Genomic DNA, 15515 nt, shown 5'->3' with positions numbered 1-15515 from the left:
GGTTGACGGAGGAGATAGAGAAGATCCAAAGAAGAGCGGCGCGTTTCGTCACAGGGTTATTTGGTAACCGTGATAGCGTTACGGAGATGTTTAACAAACTCAAGTGGCAGACTCTGCAAGAGAGGCGCTCTGCATCGCGGTGTAGCTTGCTTAGAGAGATTAGAGCGCGCACTGAGGCTTTCAGACGGTTGTTCTTCCCGCGAACCATACGCGACTGGAACAGGAAAGGGAGGTAATGACAGTGGCATGTAAAGTGCCCTCCGCCACACACCGTTGGGTGGCTTGCGGAGTATAAATGTAGATGTAGATGTAGCAGAAGGTGACCCTAAGGCAGTTTACACCTCATTGAATGTTCCATGCCTTCCCAGTCTCATGATGTCATCCTCCAGTGGAATTGCAGTGGTTTTTTCCACTGCCTGGCTGAGCTACAGCAACTTTTAAGCCTTACACCTGCTATCTGCATTGCCGTCCAGAAAACCTGGTTCCCAGCAATGCAGACCCCTGCCCTCCGCGACTATAAGGGATATTACAGGAACCATAGTGACTATAATTGAGTGTCAGGTGGAGTTTGCGTTTATGTCCTAAACTCAATCTGTAGTAAAACTGTGCCCCTTCAAACCCCTCTTGAATCTGTGGCTGACAGAATAAGGACGACACAGGAAATAACTGTTCGCAATGTAGGCCTATATCTTCTTCCAGATGGTGCAGTACCCCTGAGTGTATTAGCTGCACTGACTGATAAACTCCCTAAACCTTTCCTACTTCTGGAAGATTTTAATGCCCATAACCCCTTGTGGGGTGGCCCCATGCTTACTGGCCGAGGCAGAGATGTCAAAACTTTACTGTCTTAGTTCGACCTCTGCTTCTTAAATTCCGGGGGTCGCCACACATTTCAGTGTGGCTCATGGTAGTTACTCGGCCATTGATTTATCAATTTGCAGCCCAGGACTTCTCCCATCTATCCACTGGAGAGCACATGACAACCTGTGTGGTAGTGACCACTTCCCCATCTTCCTGTCACTGCCCCAGCATCAGGAACTCGGACACCTGCCCAGATGAGTTTTGAATAAGGCGGACTGGGGAACTTTCACCTCTGCTGTCACCACTGAATGTCCCCCACATGGTAACATCGATGTGATGGTTTAGCAGGTGACTAGCACAATTGTTTCTGCAGCAGAAAATGCGAACCCTCACTCTTTAGGGTGCCCGAGGCCAATTAAGGAGCGTTGGCGAGCTCTACTGCGGCATAAGCGGCACCCTTCCCTGTAGCACCTGATAGCCTTTAAACGGCTCCGTGCCCATGTTTGCTACCTTATCAAACAACGGAAGAAGGAGTTTTGGGAGAGATAAGTCTCCACCATTGGGTGCCACATGTCACCTTCCCAAATCTGGGCAAAGATCAAATGTCTTTACGGGTACCAGTCCCCAACAGCTGTCCCCGGTGTTACCATAAATGGTGAGTTATGTACTGACGCAAACATGATTGCTGAGCAGTTTGCTGAGCACTTTGCTCGAGCTTCTGTGTCGGAGAATTACCCCCCAGCCTTTTCCACACTCAAATGGCGGTCAGCCTCACCAACGTTCTTTGTAAGCTGCTGGAACGTATGGTATGTCGGCGGTTGGGTTTGGTCCTGCAGTCATGTGGCTTGCTGGCTCCATGTCAGGGTGGCTTCCGGCAGGGTCGCTCTACCACTGATCATCTTGTGTCCATCGAGTCTGCCATCCGAACAGCCTTTTCCAGATGGGATCACATGATTTTCATCTTTTTTGACTTACATAAAGCATACAACATGACTTGGCGATGACATATCCTTGCCACATTGTAGGAGTGGGGTCTCCGGGGACCACTCCCGATTTTTATCCAAAACTTCCTGTCGTTCCGTACTTTCCGTGTCCAGTTGGTGACTCCCATATTTCCATCCATATCTAGGAGAATGGAGTCCCGCAGGGCTCTGTATTGAGTGTCTCTCTATTTTTAGTGGCCATTAACGGTCCAGCAGCAGCTGTCGGGCCCTCCGTCTCACATTCTCTTTATGCAGACGACTTCTGCATTTCGTACTGCTCCTCCAGTACTGTTGTTGCTGAGCGGCACCTCCAGGGAGCCATCCACAAGGCGCAGTCACGGGCTCTAGCCCACGGATCCCAGTTTTCAGCCGCAATGTCATGTGTCATGCACTTCTGTCTGTGTCTTACCGTTCATCCGGTACCCGCACTTTACCTTAATGACGATCCACTCACTGTAGTGGAGACATATCAATTCCTAGGACTGGTTTTCGACACTTGATTGACTTGGCTCCCTCATCTTCGTCAGCTTAAGCAGAAGTGCTGGCAGCACCTCAATGCCCTCCATTGCCTGAGAAGCACCAATTGGGGTGCAGATCGCTGTACACTGCTGCAGCTCTACAGAGCCCTTGTGCAATCCCGAATTGAGTATGGGAATGTGGTTTATGGTTTGGCAGTGCCTTCAGCATTGCATTTACTAAACCCTGTGCACCACTGTGTGGTTCGATTAGCGACATGAGCTTTTAGGACGAGTCCGGTGACCAGCGTACTGGTGGAGCTTGGTGTCCCTCCACTGCAGATTAGACGTGCGCAACTGCTCGCCAGTTACGCAGTACACATTCAGAGTTCCCCTGAGCATCTGAATTACCGTCTCCTTTTCCCGCCCGTGGCAGTCCATCTCCTGCATCAGCAGCCCAGATCGGGGCTAACGATTGCGGTTCGCGTGCGGTCCCTTCTCTCCGAACTGGAGTCCTTCCCTTTACCACCTCTACTTGCAGTCCATCCGCGTACACCTCAGCCTCAGCCGCAGCTTCGTCGGGACCTTTTGCATCGCCCTAAGGACTCAATTCATCCCGCCGCCCTCCGCTGTGAGTTCCTCTCGATTCTTGACGTGTTCCGGGGCTTTGAAGTGGTTTACACCAACGGCTCAATGGCTGATGGTCATGTAGGCTTCGCATATGTTCCTTGCCAGTTGGCTGCAGTGTTTTCACTGCAGAGCTAACGGCCATATTCGTGCTATTGAGCACATCCGCTCATGTCGTGGTGAGTCATTTCCCTGTGTACTGACTCATTGAGCATTGGTAGCATCCATTCAGGAGTCCATCTATGCCCTGGAAAAGTCTCGCCGTTCCGTGGTGTTTGTGTGCACCCCAGGACATGTCAGAATCCCTGGGAACAAACTTGCTGACAAGCTGGCCAAACGTGCGACGCGGAAGCCGCTTCTGGAGATAGGCATCTCCGAAGCTGACCTGCATTCTGTCTTACACCGCAGGGTTTTCCGGCTTTGGGAGACGGAATGGCATAACAGCACGTACAGCAAGCTGCGTGCCATTAAGGAGACTATGAATGCATGGTTACCTACTCCGTCGTGAGGACCCACCTCAGTGTCCCTGTGGCTCTCAAATGACAGTCATCCACCTCTTGCTAGACTGCCCACTTTTAGCCACTCTGCGGCATACTTTTAACTTTCCCAGCACCCTGCCTTCGGTGTTGGGCGACAATGTCTCCACAGCAGCTTGAGTTTTACGTTTTATCTGTGAGAGTGGGTTTTATATTTCTATGTAGTTTTTAGTGCATGTCCTTTGTCCCTCTGTGTCCTCCACCCTAGTGCTTTTAGAGTGGAGGTTTTAATTTCTTGCAGAGTGGCTGGCATTCCCTTTTTATTCTCATGGATGTCCAGCCACTGTAATCTGCTTTCATGGTTTACTCTCTTCTGTTCTAGCATACCTCTGTTGTTTTCTTGTCCTCTTTTGTTTCTTTTAGTGTTCGTTGCCTTCCCTGCGTTCTTGTGGCTTTTCCTTTCTTTCCGTTTTGTGTTATATGTTTCGTCTGTTTTATTCTCCCACTTGTGGCATTGTTTTATTAGGAACAAGGGACTGATGATCTCATAGTTTGGTCCCTTCTCCCGCCTTAAAACCAACCAACCAATCAACCAACCATGACTTCTTGCTCCAGTGTGATGACCCTCCAATGTGTGATGCTTGTGGCATACAGGTGAGTGTGTGCCGTTTTTACTAGACTGTGTTTTATCTTTGGACCAGAATGCAGTGGCAGATTTGCTGGCAGTTGTGCCCTCTATTTTAAGTGACATTGAAGCAAATGTGGTTAGAGTTTTAAGGTTTTCAGATCTCTCCAACTTGTTTCTGTGAAGTTTGGGGAGAGGTCCTTGATGTGTTAACAGGATGACTGGCTCACACACGTGTTTTGTAAGTGGGCAGCCAGTCACTTTTCTCTGTGCCTTTCATTTAGCTGTTCTGTGCTTTTACTTCTGTTTCAATCCTATCTATAGTGGCCTCAGCTGCCAGAGACAGTAATCACATGTGTTCAAGTTGTGCTTGTGTGCGCGCGCGTGTGTGTGTGTGTGTGTGTGTGTGTGTTTTTCTACTTTAGGAGGCCTTGTTTGTAGTGCCTGTCTGCTACTCAGCTTCTTCACTATTTGGCAGTTAGCAATCCATACTTTTGATAATATTGTCAAGAGAAAAAAGAGTTTTGGCTACTTCTCACGACAAGAGTTTTTACCATGTATATCACATTTTGATTTGCAGCCAGCAGTGTACAGTGGTCCAGAGCTGTGGTCCAGGCTCGGACAGGCTGGAGTAGCCCTGGGCCTGGCGTGGACAGAGGCTGGTGGGGAGCTGCTGCTGGTGGAGGCCAGCCAGATGGCTGGCTCTGGAGACCTAATGCTCACGGGGCAGCTGGGCAGCGTCATGCGTGAGTCGGCACAGCTCGCTCTCAACTGGGTGCGTGGTGCGGCCAATCAGGTAAGAACGACGCTGCTGCTAGTGGTTATATGTTCATTTCTTCATTACTATTGGACCCCCCCCCCCCCCCCAAACACTCACAAAGTAACCAAATTAACTATTCCCTGTTATCTTAACCCAGTTTGATTCAGTACTTCTTCATTAGACTAATAATTAATTGTAGAGTCTCTCCTTTGTTGACTCCATAAGAGGAAGCACATGCTTATTGAAATTATATCCTCAAATAAAATAGAAATAGGGGAGGAGAAGTTAAAGGTGCTGCTCTTTCTTAAAAGTTTATGCTTGTCTGTAATAGTGTGAAAATAGTTGTTACTATCTCGCAGCTTAACAGTCAGGAGGCCACTTTTCTGAATCGACCAATCTCCAGTGGTGTTCAACAGAGCTCCCCATGTGGTGTATTTGTTGACCTCTACTGCAAATTAAACTCTGTCTGCTTACAAGAATTATGCCAACCTAATAAACATTGTCATAGGCTTTATTTGGTCATCCAAAACGACGCAACTTTAGCTGTGATATGTACATTGATGGCTCTAAGGACAATGAGAAAGCTAGCCTTGCATTTATTGACAAAAATGCTTGTGAATCACAGTCCCTTCTCACCGAGTGAAGCATCTACACAGCGGAATTACTAGCATTACTGAGAGTTCTCACGCATGTACAGCCTCAATCTGCCAGATATACACTCCTGTGCAGCGACTCCCCTAGTAATTTGAAGGCAATTGAAATTTACTCTCCAACACATCCACTGCTTGCCACCATTCATGAATTTTAATGCAGCTTCCACTATACAGGAACATAAGTGATTGCTCTGGATACTGAGACAAGCAGGTATCCTGGGCAATGACAGTTTTGATATGTTAGTGAAGAAAGCATCTACAGTCGACCTGCTGCCAATACAAATTGCAGGAGTTGACTTGGGACAAAGATGAAGATAAAGGGACAAACAACCATGCTGTTAAATCACTTCAGAACCACTAATGGGATTGAACATAGGAACACACTCCTTAGTGCTGCCTTTCTGATCCAAGACAGCCAAAATTGGTCTACGGATGAATCCTTAGTGGTGTCAAGCCACTGGCCTAATGCTGATTTTTCCTGTGTGCCTTCAGTCTTTATCATTTTGACATGGGTTTCCTTGCAATGAAACCATACCAGGAGCTGGAGAAATTCACCATTTTTCCAGTTAAACCACATAGGTATAATAATTGTGACAGGGTACTGTGTTTCTTTGTCACATAGTATTCATCCTGTAGGAAAGTGTGAAGGTGCAGAAAACACACATCCATTATAGATGGCCAGATGAATGGCTGATTAAAAGCTGTTCAATGTCTATGCGAGGAAGTTGACTGTCACTTGTAACACCATTTTACAACAGTTGTGAAAATACCAGGATTCAAGAAACATTCAGCAGCAATATGAGAAAGATAGATGATGTGCTTCCATCCAGTGTCAAGAGCTTCATCTTACCATACCTGCAAGAACACATCCAACTAGCACATCCTCTACCCTGTCTAGAGACCTTTTGTGACCTCTGTGGTAAATTGCTCCTGTAGACTTATATTATTGGCTTTGAAAAGTTGTGCTGTGTGCTGTTGTTGACATAGCATATACATTTTCTTCACATTAAGAAACTACATTGTTCTTTGAATTTGGTAGCTCACTCACTGTGATTGATCCCGAGAATAGGGGGGATACAAAAGGTAGTCATAAAGTTCTTCTGAAGCTGTGGTTTTGATTGCAGAGTGATGTTCATATGATGCATTCCTGGAACAGGTTGCAAACTTTCCATTACTGTGGGAGGGGCAGATATGGAAGCACTTTCTTTCTCATTTGAGGTGGCATCACTTTAGCAGCTCATGTGCAGCTGCGTTGTTTTTCTGTGGGTAATGTGATGGCTATGGGGGATAAGGATGGTATTCTACAGTGACATGCTTTTCTATGGTGTGTACAGAGTTCCATCTGATGGATGATAATGCCTGACCAAGCACATATATTCATACATACAGCGTAACAGCTCTTGACCGGTCTTCTTACTTCCCAGATTTGAAAATGACTGAGTGAGTCTAAGATGCTGTAGACTGAAGGCTGCCTCCCCTCCCCCCGCCCCTCTCTTTAATTTGCCCTTGGCACAACCACATGACTGTAGTTACATTTTGTCTCTAGTTAAGATATTTATTTTGATAAACAGTGATCAAGTGGTTAGCATCTACTGATAGAATTTCAATGGCTAAGAGGTTCCTGAGCTACAGAGTGTGATGTCTACCAGTTGGAAACCTTCCAGATTTGAACAAGGCCACCAAGTCACACCCATTAATACAGATAGGTGCCATGGGAATCATCTTCAAAGCTCTGGATATAAACATGTCTTCTTTGGTAGAAGCAAGTGAAAGACTGTGGATGTGGAAGTAGGTGAACCCCTACTGCAGTTGCCTAGTATCTCTGATTCACTGTAAAACTAATTTTGAGGGCATAAAAAAATCATACAGAAATGGAATGCCTTTTCTTGTGGCAATTAGTGTCTGAATACTATATGAAGCAAAGTGTTGGAAGCTGTTCCATTACACACAGTTTGAACGTATCATAGTAGATTACATTGGTTGCCCCTGTTGTGTGCCTGGTTATGTTGTGCAGCAGTACCTAGTCATTGTGAAAACCATATGTGGTGGTTATTCACCGAGTCAAGGTATGAAAGAGCTCATTCTAGATCTTGTGCAATTTTATATAAGCTCATAGTTCCTCTATAAATAACAATTAAATATTCACGTTTCTCTCTGTATTGTCAGGTTTTTTTTTGTCAGCATTTTTAGCCTTTTATGTGATTTACTTACAGTTGTGTAAACCAGATTGATTATATTTCAGTATGGATTAAAGCTTGATGGAGAGACATTATCACATTTGGATATCCACATCCATTTCCCTGCTGGAGCAGTTGGAAAAGATGGACCATCAGCAGGTGTGACTATAGCTACTGCATTAATTTCACTGTTTTCAAACAAACCAACGGCCACTGACATTGCCATGACGGGCGAGATTACTCTTAGGGGTGTTGTTCTTCCAGTAAGTATGTTTAATCTTTGTACTTATTGTGTTTCAAGTGGCTTAACTAGTTGAAAATTAATTGCTGTCCAAATTTGAGTGATTGAAGTGACTGTGACATTTCTTTTCTGGTTTTGAATATTTCTGGATTGTAGGTACACCTTTCAAAGCTTCTAGAGTTTTACAGTATTAATATTGTAGTGTTGACCACTGAAAATATGAGTACCATGCAGTTTTTTCATTAAAATGGCCTTCTAGTTGCAGCTTTTGAAATAACTGTAATGATATTTGTTATGTAATAAATTCATTTTTTTGTGTGATGAAAGATGGATTCAATTTCTTCTAATTATGAGCCATTGCTGTTTCAAGTATAATATACATACTGAAATGAAATGTTGACTAGTAGCTTTTATAGGGCACAGGAAGAAGTGGAAAAATTGAGATTAACAGTATTAATGCAACTAGAATAAAGACCTGGAAAAACTGTTGATTGCTAGGTGACTGAAAAAATGACACAAATTAAAATAAGGGCTATTAAAACATGTTGAGTTCAGATGCAAGATAGGAAAGGATAGATAGAATGTTTTCCAAGTAACATTTTGACATCCGAATGGGTGTAATAAAGTTCTGCAATATTACCTCTTTTTTTCCCCCACGGTGTTTCCCCCTAAACTGAGTACACCTTTTCATGTTAGAGACAACTCATGTAAACTGTTTCCACCATTGAGGTCTTCTAGCAACTAGCCATATTTGTCCAGCCTCTGAGTTAGAAGCACTATTAAACCTCTACATCTTGCAAGAAAAATGTCTCTTTTACTGCAGGAACAAACTGCATCAAATATTTTGTCTTGTAATTTGCATAACATTTACCTCACTAACTAATAACCACTGATATTTTATTTCATCTTGCGAGTATTGTCTGTAAAGTCACTGAAGACAAATACTCTTCAGCAATAAATGCTGTAAGTTCAGCAGATTTAGTTCATGTATTTTCACTTAGCATTTCATGAATTTTTTGTAGGTGGGTGGTGTCAAAGATAAAGTGTTGGCTGCCCATCGAGCTGGTGTCAAGAGGGTTATTCTGCCCAAGAAGTGTGAAAAAGATTTACATGAAGTACCTGAAAATGTGAAGGTAAGCACTTTTATCCTGTTTGTCATTTTATAAGATTTGTCATACTACTTTTTTTAATGTATCATTTACTTTTTACTTTGCAGAAGGACCTGACATTTGTGTTCGTTAACCATATGGATGAAGTTCTTCAAGCAGCCTTTGATGGTGGCTTTCCCCCAGGCTCATTGAAGATGGAGGTTCCCATGTTAAGTAAACTTTGAAAAAATATGTTGTTAAGAGAATTATACATTCCTGGTATTGGTTTTCATTTGCAGTGAACTGCAAAAAAGTCATTTTTGTTTTCAATACTGTAGAAAGTAATGCCCATGGTTACATGAAAATGTACTGAAGTTGATTTCAAACAATGGAGTGATATGTTTTATTTTGCTGCTGTGATGTGTACAGTTGTTAAATAATTTTTAAGAGATATGTGATATTGAATTACATGTTACATTTATTTTTCTACTGTTTTATAAATTTATATTGTACAGTAATAAAGTCAAGTGTACATGAAACTGTCATATTTGACACAATGTCAAGCATTCTGAGAAACAGATTATTTTGTTGCATAACTAAATGCTGGGTAATGAATTTGATGAAAATGAGAATAAATATGTCTTTTTTTTCTTAAGAATTAAAAACAGTTGCACTTTGGGGCATCCACTTTATGTACTGAGGTTTTTTAAAAAATAGAGTTAAATAATTAAATGTTGTTATAATTGTTTGTACTTTCTTGTATTTAGATCCAGTGTGGTGAAGTTAAATGATGGTAAGAAGGAAAGGTGAAAGTAGGACCTATTAATGTGTTTGATCCACATTTGTATTATACAGTCCACCATATGATGTGTGGCAAGAAGTACATAGTGTTCTGATTCCATGGAAACACTGTACAAAGGGAGGATTACTGCTGGTATGTCTCAGTGTAAACTCAAATTGCTCTTAATTGTACCATCGTGGTTATTGCACAAACTGAGTGCTTGAAGAAGGACTACATTTATTATCTCTTAGGGAATGTAAGTTACCAGAAAAACCACACACACACACACACACACACACACACACAAGGGAGGGAGGGAGGGAGAGAGAGAGAGAGAGAGAGAGAGAATAAGCACTGCTTATGTGGAGTCACAAATAGGGGCAGACACCTTTTACATTGCCAAGTATTAAAACATGTTGCTGTGTGGTTGCTGCTCAATATTGAGGTCATCAATGGCCTTACTAAAATAATGTCATGCAAATGTGACCAAAATATTTGTAATGTCATTCTAGAAGGTAGAATATGGAAGTGAAATCTGATCCACTGTGTGCCATTATCTCTCACTTTTGACTCAGTCTAAAGTCATTTCATAAAATAAATTGTTGAAATACACACAATGACTACCATATTTACTCGAATCTAAGCCGCACTTTTTTTCTGGTTTTTGTAATCCAAAAAACCGCCTGTGGCTTAGTGCAAAGTTAAGTGGAAGTTCTGAAAAATGTTGGTAGGTGCCACCACAACTAACTTCTGCCGTCAATTATATGAGCGCTACACAGGCACAAAGATAAATACTGGCGTCAAAACCTCTGCGTCAGCAAATAAATTAAAAGAAAAGGTAGAAGAATGTAAACATTATGCTGTGTATTCTTTCGTGTTTGCTGCTATCTCATTTAAATCCTGTCTGCCTAATAAACTACGAAACTAGAGTGAGACAACAGCTAACACGGAAGAATATACATATCATGTCATGTTTATATTTGTATTATTCTTATGCTGATTAGTGATAGTCAGAAATGAAGCACGGCAACTGACTAGATTTTTAAATCTAAGATGACTCTAATTTCTGTGCAGAATGTAATGTACTAAAGAGGCGTCTGCAAAGATTTTCAAACGGAGAAAAATTTTCGCTAAACTCTTGTTCAGAACATCTTCTATAATATGCAGTATATTATTTGGTTCTTCTTGATCATTATCAAAAAAAGCAGCAGTGTAAGTAACAACAAATAGCAGTCTCTTGCCATTGTTTCGCTTATGAGACAATTCCTCTCCTTTTTTTTTTTTTTTTTTTTTTTTTTTTTTTTTTTTTTTATTGTAAGTGGCGGTAGCGTGCACAAAAGCGAGCCATGCCGCGAGCGGCTACAGGTCGTAAACACTCATTATCAGAATGCGAAAAAGAATGCGTGACACAGTACAATAATGCAGTTTCAGCTTAGAGTGACGTAAACACCTATAACAAAGAGAACAGCACTTATCAGATCAAAGCACAATAAGCATTTGATTCAAACCAGACAAAGCACATGAAAAAGGAAGAGTACCCGTATAAATATGGACGGAGCGCCTGACACATAGCTATGGCTACTTGGTAAATCTTAACTGTTAAGCTTATGACTTGAACCAAACTACTGTAGCTGTATCTTCATCCCTTCGACCTAAATTGTGTCTCATGTTACAATGGACCAACTTTGTTTCGATTTGGAGGTGTGGTCTAAAACTTTTCTCTCCCCTTGAATTTCAAGTCTCAAATTCCAGGTGCAGCTTAGATTCAAGAAATTTTTTTTTCCTTGATTTTGAGTCTCATTTTTCAGGTGCGGCTTAGATTCGAGTGCAGCTTAGATTCGAGTAAATACGGTATGTAATGGCTAAAATTATGTAAGAGTGTACTGTGACTCTCTTCACTGTCAAAAGAAAAGATGAGGTAATTGCTCATTTGTTTAGTTGTCTCCTATAGTAGAGGCCATATCAGTTGGTAAGCCAGTGCAGCTCTCATGTTGGGTTACAAAACACATGCTTCAGATATGGTGTGCTAATATCTGTATGCCACAAATACTGTGCAGTGGGCAGGAGAAACCCATATATCCTGGGGCAATGCTGTACTGGAGAGACATTAAAATTATCTTCTCCTGTCTCAGTAGCCAGAAGGAAGAATGTCAAAGTTGTAATGTTTCACTGGCTGAAGCTTGTTGTTCATTGCTAGCCAGTCCACTTCCCACTGATGTGTGATCCAGTGTCACAACAGGAATGTTGACTATAAGTACAGTGACAGCACAGTACGCAATTATACTTGCTATGCAGGCATTCTTTGCAGCTTTAACTGTTGCTTTGTTTCCTTGCAAACTGAAAGCACATGATTAATGCAGCATTAGAGCACCTTCATCATGTAACAAAACTGCACCTAATAATGAAGCTGATACACAAGGTTGTGCGTAGTTTCAAGATGGAATCTTACGTAATCTAAGAGTTAGTTACATCAATGTGATAGGGAAGAAAATCTACACCAGAGTCTCTTCTGGAAATCTAAAGAAGTTAATAATTTCAAAATCTGTTTATGAGGGGATGTCTTAAGTTCATCTACGTATGTGTCAAACAGTGCCTTAAAATAAGTAACTCTGTGAACTGGAACATTGTCATGTTTGAGGATGACAACTTAGCTAAGGAACACTATACGTAATACAGGTGATTCATTCTTTAAGACAAGCAATTAAATTTAATTAGACTATAATGCAATGGTGCAACTAAACTAGGGTAACCAGGGCAATGCCCCTAGAATAAAAGGCCCCCTGATAAGTGGAAAAACAGAAAATATGGCATTCATTGATGTATTCCTAAATACCCATAGCATTTTGGTGATCAACAACTGTATTCTGGAACTAGTTCTTTGAATGTTAGCTAAAGGGATTTCAATCCATTCAGACTTTGTGAATAACTCAAATAACTCCTAGATGAAAGATACTCGATAGCTGCACACCACCCCAGGCGAAAGTGAGCACATCATTGTATGGAAGGAAAGAGGCAAGTATATATGGAGCACTAAAGTGTCATCTGTATTGTATTTACATTTATTAAAAGGGATAAGGATTCAGACACATGAACATTCACAGTCTCATGAAAATTCTTGTGTTACCTATGAACAGTGGAAAAGATACTGCGCAGTTGACAAAAAAAAAGTAAAAGTAGAGCACAATTTTTGGTGTTGAAGGTAAGTACTACAAAAAATATTTTGCCCAAAGCACATACTGAAAAAAAATTAGAGATGTAATCAGGAAGAGGAGAACTGCTTTTTGTGGACATATTCTAAGAATGGACTCTAACAGACTTACAAGATAATTGTGGTAATTATTTTACAAAATTGAAAATGGTTAACTAGTGAATCAAACAAACTGGAATGAAATTACTCTAGGGGACGTATAAGCATGTGTAGAATTTGGAGAAAAGTTACAAAGTTATGCAGGTTTCTAGGAAAAGCCCAACAAGAAGACTTTAGCACCATGGACTGAAAATAAGAAGCCAGTGTGAATGAGAAGGAAAGAATGAAATGGTTGAAGTTAATGTTATGTATATTGGCTAATACAAATAAAAAAATAATGAAAATTAAATCCTACTATTGCTGTTACTTGACTAGTAAACCAGTGCAAAGTACTAGAAAAAAGCCCGCCCGGTTGGCCGTGCAGTCTAACGCATGTCTTTCCCGGAGGGAAGGAGCACCGGTCCCCAGCATGAATCCGCCCGGCAGATTTGTGTCGAGGTCTGGTGAGCCGGCCAGTCTGTGGATGGTTTTTAGGTGGTTTTCCATCTGCCTCGGCGAATGCGAGCTGGTTCCCCTTATTCCGCCTCAGCTACACTACGTCGGTGATTGCTGCACAAACAAATTCTCCACGTACGCGTACACCACCATTACTCTACCACGCAAACATAGGGGCTACACTCATATGGTGTGAGACGTTCCCTGGGGGGCCCACCAGGGGCCGAACTGCACAATAACCGCGGGTTCGGTGTGGGGCGGCGAAGGGGTGAAGTGGGCTGCGGTAGTCGTCGTGGGGTTGCGGACCACTGTGGCTGCGCTGCGGCGGGGACAGAGCCTCTCAGTCGTTTCTAGGTCCCCAGTTAACATAACATAACATCACTAGAAAAAAATCATTATGGTATTGAAGGCCTAATCTGTGAATATATTGTTGCAGCTGGATATGAACTATTAAGAAATATGCTGTCAGTAATAGCATCAAAGTATCATTTGACAAACTGCTTGACAAAGCTTTCAACATTTGTGAAAGATTAAAAATTACCTAACAAATTAATAAAAATAATAAAGCACTTTGAGCTTTGCAACAGAGGATAACAGAGCCAATAACTAGATTTAGAATAACACTTCTTTATTCAATGACTGATGCAATGGTTTTCATAATTAAGAAGTACCGAGGACTGAAATAAGTTATAGATACAGATGAAACAATATAGCCTTTACTCATATCTGCTGCCTGTGATGGTCTGAGAAATGTAGCACTTAAATTTGCAATGATGTTTGCAGATGACTTATCTCTCCTGTTTCCAATATAGTTGATGTTGATAGAACTTGTTTTAAAGTACAAATATCAAAAGTGTTCTGGTGACAGGACTTGGCAGAGCCGTCATTAATAAAGCGTAGCTCACTGGTATTGAGTAGCCCTGACAGCCGTCCTTATGGGACTAATGTGAAAGCTGAGCTTTCTTTTGCCAAGCCAAAAATAAAAATAAAAAAAACTACTTATGATCTAAAATGTGTCAGAAATGGTTATCTGATTGGCAATTTTATCAAAAAAAATATATATATATGGAAGAATATTCTATCTCGTAAATAAAACAATGGGAAGTCCAGTTTAGGATATCAACAATATGAAGAGAATAGATTGCTACTCACTGTAAAGATAACATGTTCAATTACAGACAGGCATAATGAAAGCGCGCGCGCGCGCCTACACACACACACACACACACAGCACATCTTAATCCAGTACTGTCACTGGCTTATCCTTCCCCATCAGAGGCCAGGCCACCTGTGAAAGCAGCCATATCATATACCAGCTCTGCTGCAATCATTGCACAAGTTCTTTATATCAGGAGGAATGGCCACCAGCAAACTTTGGTTAAAAGCAATGTGGACCACACTGAGGCACAACATGCAGCTGAACATAATGTGATTGATTTCAGTTTCTGCTTTATAACCCAGACCATCTGGACCCTCCTCTCCACCAGCATCAGTGAACCTAGCAGATGAGAGTTATCCTTACAGCACATTCTCTGCTCCCAAAATCATCCCAACATGAAGTTCCAGTAACCTACTAACCCTAAACCCTTCACCCACCAGTTTAACCCTTCACCCACCAGTTTCTGCCCCATCTGTTCTATCACCTGCTCCCAATTCATGTCCCCTCACCCTCACTATGTGTCACTTTATAGCTTGAGCGGCGAGAGAGAGCAGTCTTGTGTGTATGAGATGTGCTTCCTTGTGCGAATGTGTATGCATTTCCTTTCTGAAGAAGGCTTTGGCTAAAACTCTGTGTGTAACAGTCTTTCCACTGTGCCTGCCTGCAACTTAGCATGTCACCTTTATGGTGAGCACCAATCTTCCTTTTCACCATTATTTCCTTTTCACCATTATTGTAAATAATTTAGAATTATAGGTGACCTGTCATTGAATAGCGGCTGCAGTGCACAGTGAAGATCTACTTCTACATCTACATACAAACTCTGCAAACCACCTTACGGTGCACGACGGAGGGTACCTTGTACCTCCATATGAGTCCAAATTTCTCTTTTCTTGTGTTCCTTAGAAAGACTGTCACCTTCCATGCAGGGATTCCCATATGAGTTT

At 41.9% G+C, this 15515-nt stretch overlaps 1 protein-coding gene across 1 annotated transcript in view; it reads left to right on the top strand.

Moving 5' to 3' along the window:
* Window positions 1-9534, top strand: part of LOC126416352 (lon protease homolog 2, peroxisomal-like) — a 107820-nt gene extending 98286 nt beyond the window's left edge. Inside the window, exons 13-16 of the mRNA XM_050084030.1 lie at window positions 4548-4763; window positions 7623-7820; window positions 8821-8931; window positions 9015-9534. Coding sequence (XP_049939987.1) covers window positions 4548-4763; window positions 7623-7820; window positions 8821-8931; window positions 9015-9131 — 642 coding nt within the window. The 3' untranslated portion in view covers window positions 9132-9534. The remainder of the gene's footprint in view (window positions 1-4547; window positions 4764-7622; window positions 7821-8820; window positions 8932-9014) is intronic.
* The last annotated feature ends 5981 nt before the right edge of the window (window positions 9535-15515 follow it).

This window comes from Schistocerca serialis, chromosome 8, assembly GCF_023864345.2.
Source record: "Schistocerca serialis cubense isolate TAMUIC-IGC-003099 chromosome 8, iqSchSeri2.2, whole genome shotgun sequence".
Lineage (NCBI taxonomy): Eukaryota > Metazoa > Arthropoda > Insecta > Orthoptera > Acrididae > Schistocerca > Schistocerca serialis.
This window is presented reverse-complemented; position numbering and strand designations above follow the sequence as displayed.